This window comes from Anabrus simplex, chromosome 4 (assembly GCF_040414725.1).
Source record: "Anabrus simplex isolate iqAnaSimp1 chromosome 4, ASM4041472v1, whole genome shotgun sequence".
In the NCBI taxonomy this organism is placed as follows: domain Eukaryota; kingdom Metazoa; phylum Arthropoda; class Insecta; order Orthoptera; family Tettigoniidae; genus Anabrus; species Anabrus simplex.
In genome coordinates, this window is record NC_090268.1 from 75,033,891 (window position 1) to 75,051,565 (window position 17,675).

A 17,675-nucleotide genomic window follows, 5' to 3' on the forward strand; every position below is an offset into this window, starting at 1 on the left:
TCGGTTGCTGGCAACATTTGTTGCGATATGCAGCTTTTGTCTCGACCAAAAGACAGCAGTAATAAGCTGCATTCACTGTTCTTCGTTCATGCAGGAAATCCACAAGCAAAATGCCTGCATAGTCCCAAAAAATACCAGCAGAAAGGCATGTTTTGGCCTTAACTGGCCCACCTGCACCTCATTCTCACCACTGCGTAAGGGTAATGATGAATTCAAGTTTCATCAGAAGTCACAATGCAATGCAAAAAATTATATCCTTCCTTCTTGTAGTGATTCAGATGCCTTTGACAAATATCCCGGAGGAATATTTTTGTTCCTGGGTGAAGAGACAAGGAATCCACAAGGAAGACAATTTCTGAAGGTCGAGTTCATCATTGATGATGACTTCAACACTTCCAAAGCTTATTCCTATGAGTGAAGCACTTTCAGAAGTCTGTATACACTGATCTTCTTCAATAAGATCAGGTACGGCACGAATGTTGTCTGCAGTGATGTTTGTCCGTGGTCGTCTTTGGTGGAGCTCATTTTCCTCTTCTTTCAGTCCTGCCAAAAATTGTTTGTGCCATTCATACACCTGGATCTTTGAAAGGGTTGCGTCCCCAAACTGTACACAGAGCCTTCTAAAAGTTTCTGAAGATTTGGTGACTTCTTTCGCCAGAAATGATGATAACCTACAATAGAGGGAAATTTAATTGATCCACCTTTTTTCAATACATAATATGTTGTTGATATAATCACAACTTTTTTAAAAATGTTGTTTATTATGTATGTATATTATGTATTGAAAAAAGGTGGATCAATTAAATTTCCCTCTATTGTATGTTATCTCCTTTCAATACAGACCAGATATGTTTTTAATGTTGAAAGAAATTATGATGTGATGTGATGCGATGCAATGCAATGCGATGTGCTGTGCTGCGCAACGGACATGTGTACCTCTTGCTCGCTCATGGTGTACTGCAGCGAGCAGTTATTCTGTGTTGTGTGACACATCAAGACACCTACTCTGACAATTCCCACAAACATCCTCTCAAAGCTCCAACCATTTCCATTTGCTACAAGAGCCACCAATTTTAAATTCTGGTGTATATTTGATGCACCTGGTAGATGCTATCAAATTTCATACAAAATGGTTTTTCAGTTTTATGTGGTGCAACAATCAAGCTCAAATGATCTGACCTTATATTATTCAATATTCCCTCAAGCACTGGCTGAAATTTATACCATTTTAAGATGAGACAGCCCAGAAACCTAGCTGATAGCTCCTAACAAAGGAGGGCACAATTTGAATCAGAAATTTGAAATAGTGTAGTAAATTCTTCAGCAATTACACTGATGGTTGTACATCAATAAGCTCTCACTTAATCTGGGCAAAACACTCATCATGATATTTCACAAATTACTTGTGAAAATTACTCTTCCAAATAAATTACAAGTTGGTGATCTCAAGGCTTGTCTCAAATTACAGCACGAGAAACGACATTCATGCGTCGTAAAGCAGGGTATACAAAATGGGACCATAAAAGTAATAAAGAGATGCTAATAGAACTGAAAGTACAACTGATAACTGACTACATCTACAGTTATCAGGAAAGCTGGAAACGTCATATACAAAGGATGGAACTTGGTAGATTGCCAAAAGAGATTCTTTGATACCAACCCACAGGAAAAAGATCTGTAGGACGTCTTATGAAGAGATGGAGTGGAAATGCAAGACCGTAACGGGACACATGGCCCAATACTTGGAAGGAAGATGATGGTGAATTCTCCATCACTACGGCTACTAAGTACCTACTGAGGATTAATAACGAATCAACACTTATCCAGGACTGAACATATTGCCGTTTTCGTAAGAAAGATAACCTTGTCATTGGAATACAACATGGACTCAAAAGGAATATCACTTGCTGTCACGCTCTCCCCGACATATCTCCTAGCGTCTACCAGTCAAAGAAACCTCGTTCAAATTCAGAACCCTTTCTCCATGTCCATATTGGCTATCGAGCAGCCAATACGTAAGATTGGCACTATCATGTGTTCATTCTACTTTGGTGAATCACAATGTTCAACTTGTATGTCCCAACTGCACCCCGGCTTTTCAAGCTACTTGTTGCAACACTTTCCACCAACTTCAACCATCTTTCCCAGTATCTTTCCCATGTTACGCAATCTTGAGCAAGCTTCACCCCTATACCATATGTAGAAATCCTCACGCAAAATTACAAGTTATACAAAATATAATAATATACATGTTCCATATTCCCTAACTATAAATCCTTCTTATAATATTATGTTCTTACATCTTAACAAATTCACATGATTTTCACTATATATTACAAATTATTTTACAAAAATTTCCTACCCTATCAAATTTGCAGTTCGTACTCTTGTATGCTTACACCATGACTTCATTTGAAGGAATGCACATATTTTGGGAAAAGGACATTTACCTCCCTTCTCACAAATTCATATTTCAAAGTTACTGTGCCAATGACTTCACATTAAATTTGTGATCAAACCTACTTCTACAAACCTCTTCAGTCTTTAATCTCTTTCCAATATCCTCCCAAGCATTTTCCGCAGTATATGCTAAATACATGACTTCCATTTTCCCCCCTCGACCTCCTAACTGATAAACTTTCACACCTCAGTTTCCTTAGCTTACTACTATCAAACAATATTAATGAAATTCTAAAATCAATCTATACGTTTTATTTGTCAACTCAGCTTTGATACTTGTATGTAGTTATCAAGTGAAGCATTGTGATTATGAACGGTTTAAACGTATGCCTACATTTTGAGACTTCTTTCTTACAGACCTAGACCTATTTTCCCCAAATCATGGATCTGGACAAGGGATGAAGCAGCTAGTGTCATTCAAGCAGCTGTGCGATCCTTCCTTCTCCGCTGCCAACCAGAGGTACAGGAGATGCGCCAGTTTTGGAAGGTAAGTTAATCATTAATCAGTAAATAAGCTACTATCTAAAGTAACAATAGAGACACAGTCCAAGCTCGATCATCATTTGCCAATACTTGCCTCTAAGTAAACATTCTTTTTACAAACCTCTCCATCCTTACTTCAGTTTATGTATGTATTTCTAAAGTCAACTATGCCAATCTTTGCATGAAACATACATCCTGTAATGGACAGGTGAAAGAATACTTGGCTGGGATTGTGGGGATCACTTGATACCTACACTAAGCACACTATTAAATAGAAAACATTTATTTTACACGGCACGTTACATAGGCACAGACAAGCATATATATGTATGACGAGGTCCACGAGCTTTCACTACTCACTGTCTGGGGTTGACTTGGTGCAGCTACTTACTTCCTCTCTCGTGTTGGCTGGTTGGGAGGGATGTTTCGCCACCCAACATGACTTTCTTTCCACCCTTGTGAACGTTGACTGGTAGGTTTCTGTGGCAGAGGGATGGCGTGGTTTTCCCACAGGTTTAATGGACCTTTTGGTTCTTTTTTGTTGTTGTTGTTGTTGTTGGGTTTTTTTTTTTTTGCACCGACACAGATAGGTCTTACGGCGATGATGGGACAGGAAAGGGCTAGGAGTGGGAAGGAAGCGGCTGTGGCCTTAATTAAGGTACAGCCCCAGCATTTGCCTGGTGTGAAAATGGGAAACCACGGAAAACCATTTTCAGGGCTGCCAACAGTGAGGTTCGAACCTACTATCTCCCAAATACTGCATACTGGCCGCACTTAAGCGACTGCAGCTATCGAGCTCGGTGTGGTTCATTGTTATGCCTTTTGATGTCTTCAGAGTTCTCGTTCACACCAACAACCGCAGACAGTCTGTCACTAAAGTGAGCACTCTTCAGTACAAAAATCCCTTATTTGCAGCTTTATACTAGCTATCTTCATGGTTTGTTTGAAGTGAAATTTATAATGCCTAAAAAGGGTTCCTTTGGGTCATGCACTGGAGCAAAATTCATCACAAACAATTTGGACATGTCCTATTCAATACGGAACAATCATGAAGTTTTTAACTTTAAATGTCCTATTCAAATCAATGACCGATGAGATACAATTAATACACTATTTCTTGATAATTGCAAGATTGGTAACATAGTTCTCCTCTGATATTCATGATGATTCTTAGTTCCAGATGGTGAAAGTGTTTTTTCAAGTCATACAGGGTCCACATTTCAAACCATAAAGTAACATCAAGACGACAAAGGTTTGGTATACCATAAGACCTAATATAATACTCAAAATACTCTCCATGTCCAGTTCAAAATTATATCACTTAGAAAAGTAGATAGCAGTTCAGGCTCATAGGAGATATTATCACTACCACCCAGACCTGTTGATGTTCCTACTCAAGGTAAGTAGAATAAACTAGGTAGGCGATTCATGGATGCATAGCTGACAGGGCCATCTGAGCTGGGCTATGCCGTGACGTCACCGCAAGGACTCTCAGATATAGCGAGCCTGTAAGTTATCGTGGGTTTTGTGTTGCTGTTCGCTAACATTGAGAGTTTTATGACATTTGTTTCAGTTATTTTGGTTATACCTTTGTTCAGTGCTGTTGTGAAGTCACTGACCATTATGCTGTTATACTCATGAGTCGTGATTGGTTTTGTTTTCCGTAATGAGTAACGGTACGGTTAGTCATAATAACTATGCCATTTTGACCCGTTAAGAATACTGGCAAGAACAATTCATACGTTTCATAAAAACAAGTGAATTAAAAATTAAAAGGGAATCAGCTGTGAGATATAAACACAAAGACAACATAAATAATAATAATAATAATAATAATAATAATAATAATAATAATAATAATAATAATAATAATAATAATAATAATAATAATAATAATGGAGTCCATCATCAATTTCACTTCATCATGAGAGAGGATTTCGCTCCTCTCCTTTAGGTCTAGTAATAAAACCTATATAAGTGTCAATGCACATGCCCCTATAGATGAAGATAATAAGAGAAACCCAGAAAAAGTCAATAACTTTCAGGAAACTCTCAAAGATGCAGCTTCCAAAATCCCTTAATATCGAATAAAAATCTTGCTCGGTGGCTTCATTGATCAGGTTGGCAGGGAAAAGAAGTACAGAACAATTGTGGGGGATTACCTGGCACATGGACGAATGAATAAAAATGGTGAAAGACTTATCGCATTCTTTATATGGTTCAACCTTAAAATAAGGTCCACATGTTTCAAAGTCGCTGCAAGGAAGAAGGAAACATGGGTCTGTCCTAACACGATGCTAGGGGAGTTCCAGTTCGACCATGTCATAATAACAGCCTGAAAATTGAAAAGAAATTCTAAACGCCAAAGTAAGAAAGAGCACCAACATCGACTCAGACCACTATCTCACAGAGATCAACATAAAATTCCAGCCCAATGCGACGTAAGACAAATGGAAAAAAAAAAAAATTCCAGCCAGACAGACCCAAAACTGAGAGCCAGCAAAAAGTCCAGAATCAATACAGAGACAATGAAACAGAATAAAGATAAATATCTTGAAAACCTGTCTAAGCTAGAGAAAAATAGCTGGGAAGAGATCAGAGAATCCTGATCAAAGCATCCGAAAGTTTGGGAAACCCTCCAAGAAAACAAAAGCATAGGTGATGGAATGAAAAGTGTGATAAAGTACTTGAAAGAAGATTAAAATCTTGGAAGTGGTAGAATTCCAATAAGACCAAGGAAAAATGAGAAGACTTCAGGAATGAAAGGAAGGCAACATCCAAGATCATAAGAGCCGAGAAGAAAAAAATATCACAGAAATAGGGTAGAAAAGGTGGAAGAATTGATTAAGAAAAACAACACCAGGGAGTTTAACAAAACCTTCAAAGAAGAGCTACAGGGGTATCAATCACCAAGTCTTTGCTTCAAGTGAACGGATGTAAGTATAGTTATCAACAAAGCTCTTGGCAGACTATTTTAAAGCACTGCTAAACTGCAAAGAACCTCTGGAAAGACCAGATTCCCAGAAACAAATTCATGATAACCCACATTCCAAACCAACAAACCTTGATGAGATCAAGCAGATAATCAAGGAGCTGGAAGATAAAAAAGCACCGAGTGAAGATGGCGTTATGGCAGAAATGTTGATCAGAGGAGAAATCGTTACAGAAAGAATCCACCGCCTTATTGAAGACATACAGAAAACTGAAAAGATCCCAAATGACTGGAAATGTGCACTCATACAACCGCTACATAAGAAATGTAACCATACAGACCCGAACAACTACAGAGGGATCTCTCTACTTCCAATCGCCTATAAGATACTCTCCAAAGTCCTGCTGAACAGAACTGAAGATCAAACCGATCACCTCAATGGAGAATATCAAGCTGGTTTCCGAAAGGGGAGAATGTGCGTGGAACAGATATTCAACCTTAAAAGCATTCTGAGAATAAGAGCGATAAGGAGCCAGAACACCATGATCATCTTTGTTGACTTCAAAAAAGCATATGGCTTGATTGATAGACAAACCTTATTTAGTGTCCTAGAGGAGTTTGGAATTGACAAGAAAATAAGAGAAATCATAAAACTAACACTGACAGACACCACTTCAAAGGTAAAGTTCTGCTCTGTTTGAAATAACGACAGGGGTCAGACAAGAAGACGGATTATGCCCAGTCCTCTTCAAAATCATACTGGAGAAAATAATGAAAGCCTGGAAAAGAGCTATGAAATTGGAAAGAATAAGTGGAATACACCTGGAGAAGAAAGGACAGAACCTAGAAATAAAGTGTTCAACTTTTTCAGATGACCTTGCCATCTTAGCCAAACACCGAGAAGATGCCCAAAAGATGCTGGAGAGCCTGCATGGAATTGCTGAAAAAGTGGGTCTTAAAGTCTCTTATGGAAAAACTGAATATATGGAGTACAAGCACCAAAACAAGAGATACATGGAGGTAAAATATGGCAAGATTAAAAGAACAGACAAGTTCAAATACCAGAGTGAATAGATCCAATTCAACAGACTCGATAAAAGAGCAAACAATGGAAGAGCCATAAAATTAGATCTGGCCTACAAGTTAACACAGAACAGGTATAACAAACAGGCAATATCTGACATTAAAACTCGGTAATAAAACCGGAAGGATTGTATGTTTCAGAGTACCTTATTTTAAATAAAACAGGGGAGCTGCAAGAACTCAAAAAGAAGGAAAGGAAAATTCTGAGAAAAATGATGGAACCGCAGAAAGGATTTGGAAGAACAGGAGAAATGAGGAGCTCTACAAGTACACTGAAAAGATCAAGGACAAAGTGTGGAAATGAAGGCTGAAATTCTACGGACAAACGACTGATCAAGATGATCTTCAAATACATCATGGGGTTAAAGGCCATCTCCAAGTGCCTAGAAGAGGTCAAGAGGGATGCAGAAAAAGTTGGAATTACACTACAGATCATCCATAATAGAAGAGAGTTCTGAAGAAGAGTTGGCAGTCTAAAATCATTTGAAGAGAAACCACTAAAACGGAGGCCCGAACGGATCATTTCCGAAGAGGAGAGAAAGATGAAAAGTGAAAGAGAGAAGTGAAAGAATGAAGAGGTTTAGAGAAGAGAAGAAAGGCTAAGAAGCCGTAAGTTCTATGTGGTCCATAGTTAGCCTAATTCGGAAAAATATCATCATCATCATTTCACAGTTCCATTTTCCCGGGTACTGTTGGCGAGCCTCTTCCATTCTGTCTTATTGAGATACGTTCTGTTGTTAATGACGTCCTCCAGTGTCCTTCCCCGATCTACAATGTCCATCGTTACGATGTCCATCCAGTGGGTTCTTGGTCTTCCCACCATCCGTTTTTCTGTCACATGTCTTTCCAAGTTAACACATGCTGTCCTTGTTGGCTCCATCCTCATTACATGCCCAAACCACCTCAATATGGACATGCTGACCCGATCTAACAATGATGTAACAATCCCAGCTTCTTTCCTAACCACATCATTCCTTAACTTGTCCAATTTGGTTTTTTGAATTGAGGACCTAAGGAACTTAATAATAATAAATTTATACAAATATGCTGAGCCCCGCAAGCATTAAACTTGATAATTATTGCTTTAATTCATGAATTAACTCATGGAATTTTAATTTTTTTGTGAACAGATTATATATTTTCATTTTAGCTTTAAAAAGAACATGAGCAGAAATAAGAAAGAAAAAGTATCAAAAGAACACTGCCCATCACAGAAAGTTTGTCACTAATTAACCAAAACTGGATAAAATGACTGCCTCTGAATCAACCTTTGAGTCAAAAGAGCAAGAAATTGAGAAGCTAAGGTAGGAATTGGATAAAGTTAAAAAGTAAATATGAAGCAGAGAACACAGACAAAAAAAAAAAAAAGAACCATAATACAACACTGTTGAAAAGTAATACAGCTTTAAGGTAGAGGAATTATGCTTTTAAGAGTCTCCTCATTCTGAGTTATGTAGTATCCTGTAATAAAGTCCCAACACGGAAAAAAATAAATTAGAGTGTAATGCAGAATTAAATTAATAATTGTATTGTCAATTTTTTTTTTCATGTCAAGGCAAATGTAGATCTTGGTGAACAGAAAAAGACAAGCAAAATGGAAAGCAGAGGATATTGCACAATCATTCACCTTAAGGGCTCTTTCCACTAGTAATAATCTACCTCCAATGGTCACTAATTAAACACAGAAGCAGAAAAGATAAAGAACTCTTCAGTTCAATTGAGGACATTATGAACCATGACCACTACTGATGCAATGAAACATTTTGCAGGGTACATAAATCAAAATCAATTACCCCGATACTTGGTTCCCTAGAACAGTGAAGATTTCCACTAGATACTCGCAATGACTTGATGGAGATAACATGTTAAGGGGTCCACTAGGGTGTCCCTTAAAAGGGAAAAAAACCTTTTTCGTTTATTGAAACGCATACCCCGTTATTGTGTTTATTAGTCTATTGCTTACCCAAATACAGAATTTCAACTTCCTACATTAATTTTAACCCGTGCCGACGGTTCACTTCTTTCGTCCAGAGCAGGTAACAATTTTCCATCCCAATGAACAGTAACTACTTCGGGCACGTTATTCTGAAAATCGGATTTAATGGATCTCGCTCTGTCTTTTCTCATTTGTGTTCAAATGCGTTGAATAGAAGATTTGTTGATCGGGTAATTGTCAGAACTAAGACTAAGTGCTTCTACTACAGACTGAATTATATAAACAGAATCTCTGATGCTTAGTTGCAACTAATTTAGATGTGATAAAATCTTTTCTTCCTCTTCTTGTCGACGTAGCTAAAGAACTTACAGATTGAGATGTGGATGGCAAAGATTCTTCCAGGCTTTCTTCAGAGCTTGTGGATTGTTCTTCTACGTCTTCATGTGTATCAAAAGTTGCAGATTCCAATGAGCTCGTGAAAGGCATTTGCTTTAGTCTCTTCTTATCTTCTGCGAGTTTTCTCAGCCTGTCCCTTTCTTCAATATCAGCCAACTTTTTGTCAACACCCTATTTTTATTCTTTCAAGAGCATTAACATGTGCGATATCGAATAAATTATCTAATTCAAGTTGAAAGTTCTCTTCGCAGCGCCTATGTAAATCCTGAATCTTCTTGCTATTTTTCTGCAGTTCTCGCCAGACCTGATAAAGATCCACTAACTTCTTAACACAATGAGGCACAGCTCTGGTAGGTATTCTAGCCTTTTCCCAGAATATATTGCACTCCCAAATGACAAGATTTGCGCTTTTCACTAACAGTCAACTTAACCTCACGTATGTTGAAAAATAGAACTGCGAGAACTTGACGATTAGATGGTAATTTTGCACCTCTTATTTGGTGAATTACTTGACCAACCAAGAAAATGCTTTTTAATTGCTCCTTAGTTCCACTGACATCTTCAAAATATAAAACAATCCTTGCTAGCTACCCGATAAGCGAAAACTAAGTGACAATAACAATGAGAGCACGCCACTCTTGTGACGCAACTTGTATGGACATGTTTGCGCGTGAGTCGGCACGGGTTGCACTGTTCCAAATAAGGAAAAAATTGTTTTCAGGTGTTTTAGGCCCAAATGAATAAAACAATAACCTGTGCATTGCAAAATTAAAACTTTGAAAAATAAGGGACACCCTAGGGTCCACCTCCATCACGTAATGGTTAGCGCTAATGGCTGCCATTCTCAGTGGCCCAAGTTCAATTCTCAATACTGCCAGGAATTTAAGATCAGCAAGATGGCTGGCATGCAGTTAAAATGGTATATGCAGCTCATCTTCATTGGTTGAACACAAATAACTTGTTTTGAAATAATCTTCTGTAATTTCTATGGACCTGAAACCATTTCAAAGTCTAAAGATGTGATTAAACAGCTTGTTTCAGTGTTTACAAGTCAGTGACAAAATAATTAGTCTTTATCTAAGAAGCAGGACATTTATCCACATTAGAAATGTAGACAGAAAACTGAAAGTCCACATGATAAAAAATATGCTGCAAAGGAGAATCGTCTGTGAATTGCTTCATCTTAAGTAAAATTGACATAGTTTTGGAGATTCCTTCCACTGGAACTGTTAAGAGTTGACAGAAATAAGTGAATGTAGTATTTCTCTATTATGAGATTACATATTGCATCACTACAAATTTAATTTGTGTCTAATTCAATCCTGTAAATTGTGTACTACTGTACTGTACTGTACTGTACTGTGCCATGTCTCGTTGTACATATATAGCGCACTTGGGTCTTCGCAGTGACATCACCTACCTCACAGCCAATGGCTGAGATGGTTGCCGTTTCCCATAAAACTTGCTATATGGGTCCGTGTGGTTCCTACTGGAGATTTATATTATTTATTTTATATTTTATAATTGTTAGGTACTTCAGTGTGCCAAAATTAATTTTGAGTAATAAATTTATAAACTACTTGAAAAAGAAACTTAATTGAAATAGAACCCTCCTCATAGGGTTGATGTCAGGAAAACCATCCGGCTGAAAAAATATGATCATATTTTAATAGGGTTGAGCCTGAAAAGAGCTTGAGATGAGGACACGAGTTTACTTGTCCGCCTCTGTAGCACAATGGTTAGCGCTATTAGCTGCCATCCTCAGAGGCCCGGGTTCGATTCCCGGTACTGCCAGAAATTTAAGAAAGGGTAAGAGGGCCGGTATATGGTTGAAATTGTACATGCGGCTCACCTCCATTAGGGGTGTGCCTGAAAAGAGCTGCACCACCTCGGGATGAGGACACGAGTTTCAGCTCCATGGTTAAATGGTTAGCGTGCTTGCCATTGGTTCAAGGGGTCCTGGTTTCAAACACGCAAACATCAGAACAAGAACAAATTGGACAGGGGTAGTACGCCAAACTTCCCGACTTCATGATTCCGAATAAAATTTGTACAACGAATAATTGGATAGGGATCATACTCCAAACTACCCAACTAAATGAAAACTGAACAATTTGACCAACAATCTACATAATCTTCTCCATCGGACAGTAAGAAAGGTCTAGAAAAAGAAGAAACACTATACCATCAAGACAAGTGTGCAAGAGCATTAACGGAAAACTGTCAAACTTAATAATGAACCAGTGCAAGGGACAACAAATGAAATCAAAGATGTTTTAGTTTAGAATAGTTTTTAATTTGTATAATTTTAATCTTAACTAACAAACACACACACACACCCCATCCATCCGAAGGCTAAATAATAAAAAAGTATCTATCAGGTGGAACCTTTTACTTAATTGTTATCTTGATTACAATATCGATACGGAATGAAGTGGATAGTATGTTATACGCGTCAACTCGAAAGACATACACCAGGCCTCTCCGGAGAAATTAACTGAGTTGAAACTGAAAAGAAACTTCAAATATATTTTTTTTTAAACCTGGGGATTTCTTAAAACAAAAACCGGGTTTTATTGTTTGTTATTAGTCAGAGATCCCCACTGAAAGCTGTGGCCTACAAAGTGATTAGGATAATCCAACATTTCCCCACCAAGAGTAGCCTATGATGTACTTGTACCTATGTTGTCCATTTGTCATATATGACAGCAATTCACAGGAAACCTTACGATCACATGACCAATAAAATAAGCTGTTATAAACATCACTCTTGATAAACTTAACCATAATAGGTATTTTATTTGATCCTGTATTGACTTGGCTAAATCTATTAAAGAAACTATTTTTAAAAGTTTCTTTAATACATAAACGTCATTGTGATGATATCACATAAATTAATCTCTGAGTAAAACATGTTTATTTGCAATTTTGTTTACATGAAGGCTTGTGCATTACAGCAAAATACTACACAAACTGCTGTTCTGCCTAACGTTTTAACTCAGTGAGGAAAGAAAGGCACTCCAGGACTTGAGGAGAAATGATTGTATAGTCTGAACAACAGACAATCTTGAGTGAATGCTGTGATGTGGTCATTCCACGAGATCTTCAAGATCTGCCTATACACTCACACTTCAAAAACATGGATATTCCTGTGTTAACATTGATGGCTTTCACAGCCAGTACTTGTAGACATGATACGGGCTTTTGTGCTTATGCTGTGTCAAGAAAACAAGGTGAAACTCTTTACGTTTCGCACAGAACTTTGCTCCGCATCTTCAGAAAAATATCTCGACTGTTCCAAGAGAGTCTTTTACAATAATGAGGGTTTGAATTTAAGATTGTTTTACCATTGGAACTGTAGTGGTATGCTCCTTTGTCACCAGGTGGCTCGCTGTATGCTGGCACAGCACTCCAAGCGGGAGATGATGACAACATTAAGCTCCAATTAAGATGTTCAACACACCATGTGTGTGTGAGGAGTAACAGAGAGGACATCAAACGAATCAGGGACAAATGTGATAGAAGAGCATTCAGCTCTGTTCTATTCTATCCTGGTGTCTTTCATTGCATTTATTTTATTACTTTCTATTTATTACTTCTTAAGACGTGGAGCAAAGTTCTCTGCAAAACATAAAGAGTTTTACTTTGTTTTTTTGATATGGCATAAGTCCAAAAGCCCATATAATGTCTATGGATATTCCTTTCTGTAGCTACAAAAAGAGTCCATGTTTCAGTGACATAAGAGAGTTGAGAAGACATTTTTCAGGTCTAGGCTAAGGTCATGACTGCATAGTAGGCATTTCATTTTTATGAAAGCAGTTGTTGCTTTCTCAATCCAACATGAGATTTTGAGCGCATGATCCCATGGTATAACCTAGATAGGAATACCATAGTAATTCTCAGTTGGTTGTTTGTGTAAGAATATCTGGAGGCATAGGTGTCTTATTTACAACCTGTTTGGTTTTCTAGACATTGAAATCAATCCCATAGTTTTGACTCACATAACACACTCAGTCAACAAGGCATTAAAGATCTTCCAAGCTTCTGGCCATTAGTAACGCATCATCTGCTTACTGAATGTTATTGATGGCTTCTCTATTAACTTTCATGCCATGCTCAATACCTCCAAGGGTTTCCTTTGAAAAATTGTTCAGAGGACAGGTTGAACAGGAATGGAGAAAGTATTCAGCCTTGTCTCATTCCTTGTCTTATTAGAACTGGCTTTGATATCATACTAACAACATGCACAGTTCCCAGTAAAGATTTATGATTTTCATAATATTTTTTCCACCTGGTCTAGAGTTTCTTAAAGCATTGATCATTGGTCATGTAAACATTAATCAAAGGCTTTAGCGTAATCCACAAAACAAGTATATGGTACACACTGCAATTAAAATATCTGCAACGTTGAAACAGCACCCGCATTGAAAATAAAGCTGGGGTGCCCAAACCACCAATGGGATTATAAAATTTTCTTCATACAATTTTCTACGGACTCTCCATATAATATGTAATACATTCTTTCCATTCTTCTTGATGATCTCACATACTTTCTTTTCTCTCTTCAGGCAATGCGTCAAATAGCTGCTGAAGAGAGAAGACAGAAAAAAGAAGAGGAGGAAAGGCTGGCTGAAGAAGAAAAGAAGATTCAAAACATAAAAGAAAAAGAGCGTCAAGAAGTAACATCATATATAACAGACAATTTGCTGACCAATGCCATGAATATCGTGGAAGATAAAAGAACTGTTAATGCTGAATATTTCGAGCCATATCTCATGGACTTGTTTCCTTTCGATTATGATTCAACTCTTCACTCTGAAGAACAGACTATTCAAATGACAGATCTTGATCAGGATGAGAATAAGAATTAACTGTCAATCAGGTGTAGATCTTAACTGCTGTGCATACCATTTAATTAATTCTTTTAAATTAAACAACTTCATAACAAATCACTGGAGTTCAGTCAAATACCCAGTATACAGTCAACAATAGTTACAATATACGTAGGCAAGTCAATAAGTATCTGCAATTTTGCTCTAATTGTCTTTAGGTTGGCTGTATAACGTTGTGTGCTCACCAGCCGCTAGATGGCACTGCTGCCTACGTCTGTGGTAGGTTTCAGCATTATCAGATCAGTACAGCTTGTGCTGTTGCGACGTAAAGATGGCCGCACCACTCTCCGTTTGCACTATGGAAGAACAGCGTTCCGTAATCCGTTTTTTATGGTCTGAGGGTGTACCAGGAGCAGAAATTCATAAAAGACTTTCAGCACAATATGGGGACAATGTTTTGTCATAGCAAAGTTTTTACCAGTGGATTGAACAGTTCAAAAGGTGTTGCACGAGCGTGAAGAATGAAGAAAGATCCGGGCATCCATCTGCAGCTGTAACCGAGGCCAGTACTGAACAAGTGCATGATATGATCCTGAATAACAGACAAGTGACTGTTGATGACGTGGCAAACTATACGCACGTTAGCCATGGTTCTGCATATGAAATCATGCATAACAGGCTAAACTTTCATGAAATCTGTTCGAGATGGATTCCAAAACAACTCAATGAAGAGAAGAAGTGCAATCCTGTGAGAATCTGTCAGCACCTACTGGACCGTCATGCTAACGAAGGTGAAACATTTTTGAAATGAATCATCACTGGAGATGAAACATGGATTCACCACTTCGAACCAGAGAGCAAACGATAGAGCACAGAATGGAAGCATCTGCTGTGGTAAAACATTGTCCCCATAATGTGCTGAAAGTCTTCGATGAATTTCCGCTCCTGGTACACCCTCAGACTACAAAAAATGGATTACAGAACACTGTTTTTCCATGGTGCAAACAGAGAGTGGCGAAGCTATCTTTATGTCGCAACAGCGCAAACTGTACTGATCTGATAACATTTAAACCTACCACAGACGTAGACAACTGTGCCATCTAGTGGCTGGTGAGCACACAACACCACAGAGTCAACTTAAAGACAATTAGAGCAAAATTGCAGATACTTATTGACTTGCCCTCATACAGTGTCAGGCAATAAGAAATGGAAAGGAACAAACAAGTGATGAATAAAGTCTTATATAAAAAATTAGGAGCACACTTTAGCATAATCACAATGACAGTTCAGCATGGGTAGAAGGATTCATAGTGTGGCAATATAAAGACAGCAGTGGGAATTGATTTGACATTTATTTTATTGATTTATATTGGTATTATTTATTTTATTGTTTTCAGTTTGTTTTTTTTTTGTATAAGATTTTATTCTGTTTGAACTGAAATTTTTAACCTTACAAGGGGGCATTCCCTACTCATCACCACCGATTTCACTCAAATTTATAGAACATGCAGGGCTTGGCTTGAAATGAAAGTATGCAAAGTGGAAACTCCAGATGGCCAAGCGTATAGAAAATAAAAATAATAATGTTGACACGGCTTTCGCACCGTATAAGCCACTTATGTTAGTGCGAACGCTGAGCAATTGTTGGCGTAGCGGTAAGAGCTTGGACTAGTAATTCGATGGTCGTGGGTTCGACTCCCCGTGTGGAGAGTATTTTTTCAATTTTTGTATTATTCATTCATTTTAATTGATTTTATTTATTTGTATCTAAAAGTCATATAGGATGTCATTTTTGTAATGAGCGCACAATTGTAGAAAATTTGGAGTTGCGAACTTTCCCGACGTGTTCAAACAGAAATTCTTCTTTTTTTGCCTTTATTGGCTATCACCCTCCTTGGGGAATGTGCCATAACCGTGAATAGTCGTTTTGCAGTAAGATTCGTTTTCACCTGACAAGTGAAGGTTGCTCCTGGTGGCTGTACACACACAATAGATTCCTGGCGCAGGAAAAAAAAAAGTCTGACAATTAAATACCAGTACCAATTTTTTTACCTTTTCTATGCCTTTTGAACTTGGAGAATACCAAGGAGGCTTTCGTCCAGGGAGAAGTTGTCCAGATCAAATTATCAGTTTAAAGTGGATTATGAAGCATCATAGGGTTAGAAACAAAAAGTTAGTTATCACTTTTGTTGATTTTAAAAAGGCTTATGATAGTATCCATCGTGAGTCATTATTGAATATCCTAAAAGAATTTGGTTTACATCCAAAACTTATTTGCCTTATTGGAATTACCCTTAAGAACACTAAATCTAAAGTCAGATTTAGAAATGAACTCTCAAAGCCATTTGACATTAATACTGGACTTCGGCAGGGAGATGGACTCTCACCATTATTGTTTAATTGTGTGTTGGAAAAAATCATGCGGGAATGGAATAAGATGTGTCAACCTAACATCAAGATTGGCAGAAAAATAAGACTCAATTGTTTAGCATTCGCTGATGATCTTGCACTACTTGCTAATGATATGGAAGAAGCTAAATTGCAAATAGAAGAACTTGATAACATAGCAAGAAAAGTTGGATTGCAAATTTCATATGAAAAAACAGAAATAATGCCAACCTTCCCTGTTACAGCACCAACCATTACCTTTACCAATACCAAACAAATTAAAATTGTGAATAAGTTTAAATATCTTGGTGAAATTATAACTTGGAACACCAATGAAAAATCATCAATAGAAAGCAGAACATTTAAGTTTTAAAAAAAGCACAACGAATTACATGGCCAACGTACAAGAAAAAATCTCTTTCAATAAATGCTAAACTTCAACATTACTGTTCCGTCATTAAACCTGAAGCGACTTATGCTTGTGAAACACTATTTAAATTGAACACCAAAGCAACAACTGATACACTACAAAAGGTTGACAGAAGGATACTCAGAACAATCATTAATAAAAAACATCAGGTGGATGGACAATGGAGATTATTGCCTAATGCAGTGGTTTATAGGGAAAGTGAATCTATAATAGATACGATGAGAAAAAGAAGAATTGCCTTTTTCTGTCATCTTTCTAGATTAAATGATAATAGGATAATAAAACAACTATTTAATTACTTTTGGAAAAGTAAAACAAAAAATAATTGGTTTAAAGAAGTTCAGAATGATTTAGAAGAGCTGAATATTACAATGAAGCAAATTGAAAATAGAGAAGAAAAAAGGATTCTCAAGAACAAACAAATAAGATTGTCATTAAAAACTGTACAACACAAACAATATGTCATATCTGATGAAGAAAGGGCAGCCAGATCAGCCAGAATGAAGAGGTTTTGGGAAAGGAAGAAGATGATGCAAGCTAAATCTTCAGTTAATTCTTTGTTAACGTAAATGTATTTGGTTTTGATTTAAGTGCTCCAATGTGGGCGTAAACTATGTAAATAAATAAATAAAATAAATAAAATGAATTATGCACATCTTTGCTTAATTGGAAAAATAATAATATAAAAGTTGACAGAATAACCCGTCTCCACACGGGGAGTTGAAACCACGACCA

At 37.3% G+C, this 17,675-nt stretch overlaps 1 protein-coding gene across 1 annotated transcript in view; it reads left to right on the forward strand.

Annotated features, from left to right (window-relative positions):
- The window catches only part of LOC136871633 (IQ domain-containing protein K), a 79,209-nt gene extending 65,024 nt beyond the window's left edge, over positions 1-14,185 (forward strand). The window contains exons 5-6 of the mRNA XM_067145112.2: positions 2,818-2,947; positions 13,859-14,185. Coding sequence (XP_067001213.2) covers positions 2,818-2,947; positions 13,859-14,161 — 433 coding nt within the window. The 3' untranslated portion in view covers positions 14,162-14,185. The remainder of the gene's footprint in view (positions 1-2,817; positions 2,948-13,858) is intronic.
- Positions 14,186-17,675: the final 3,490 nt, after the last annotated feature.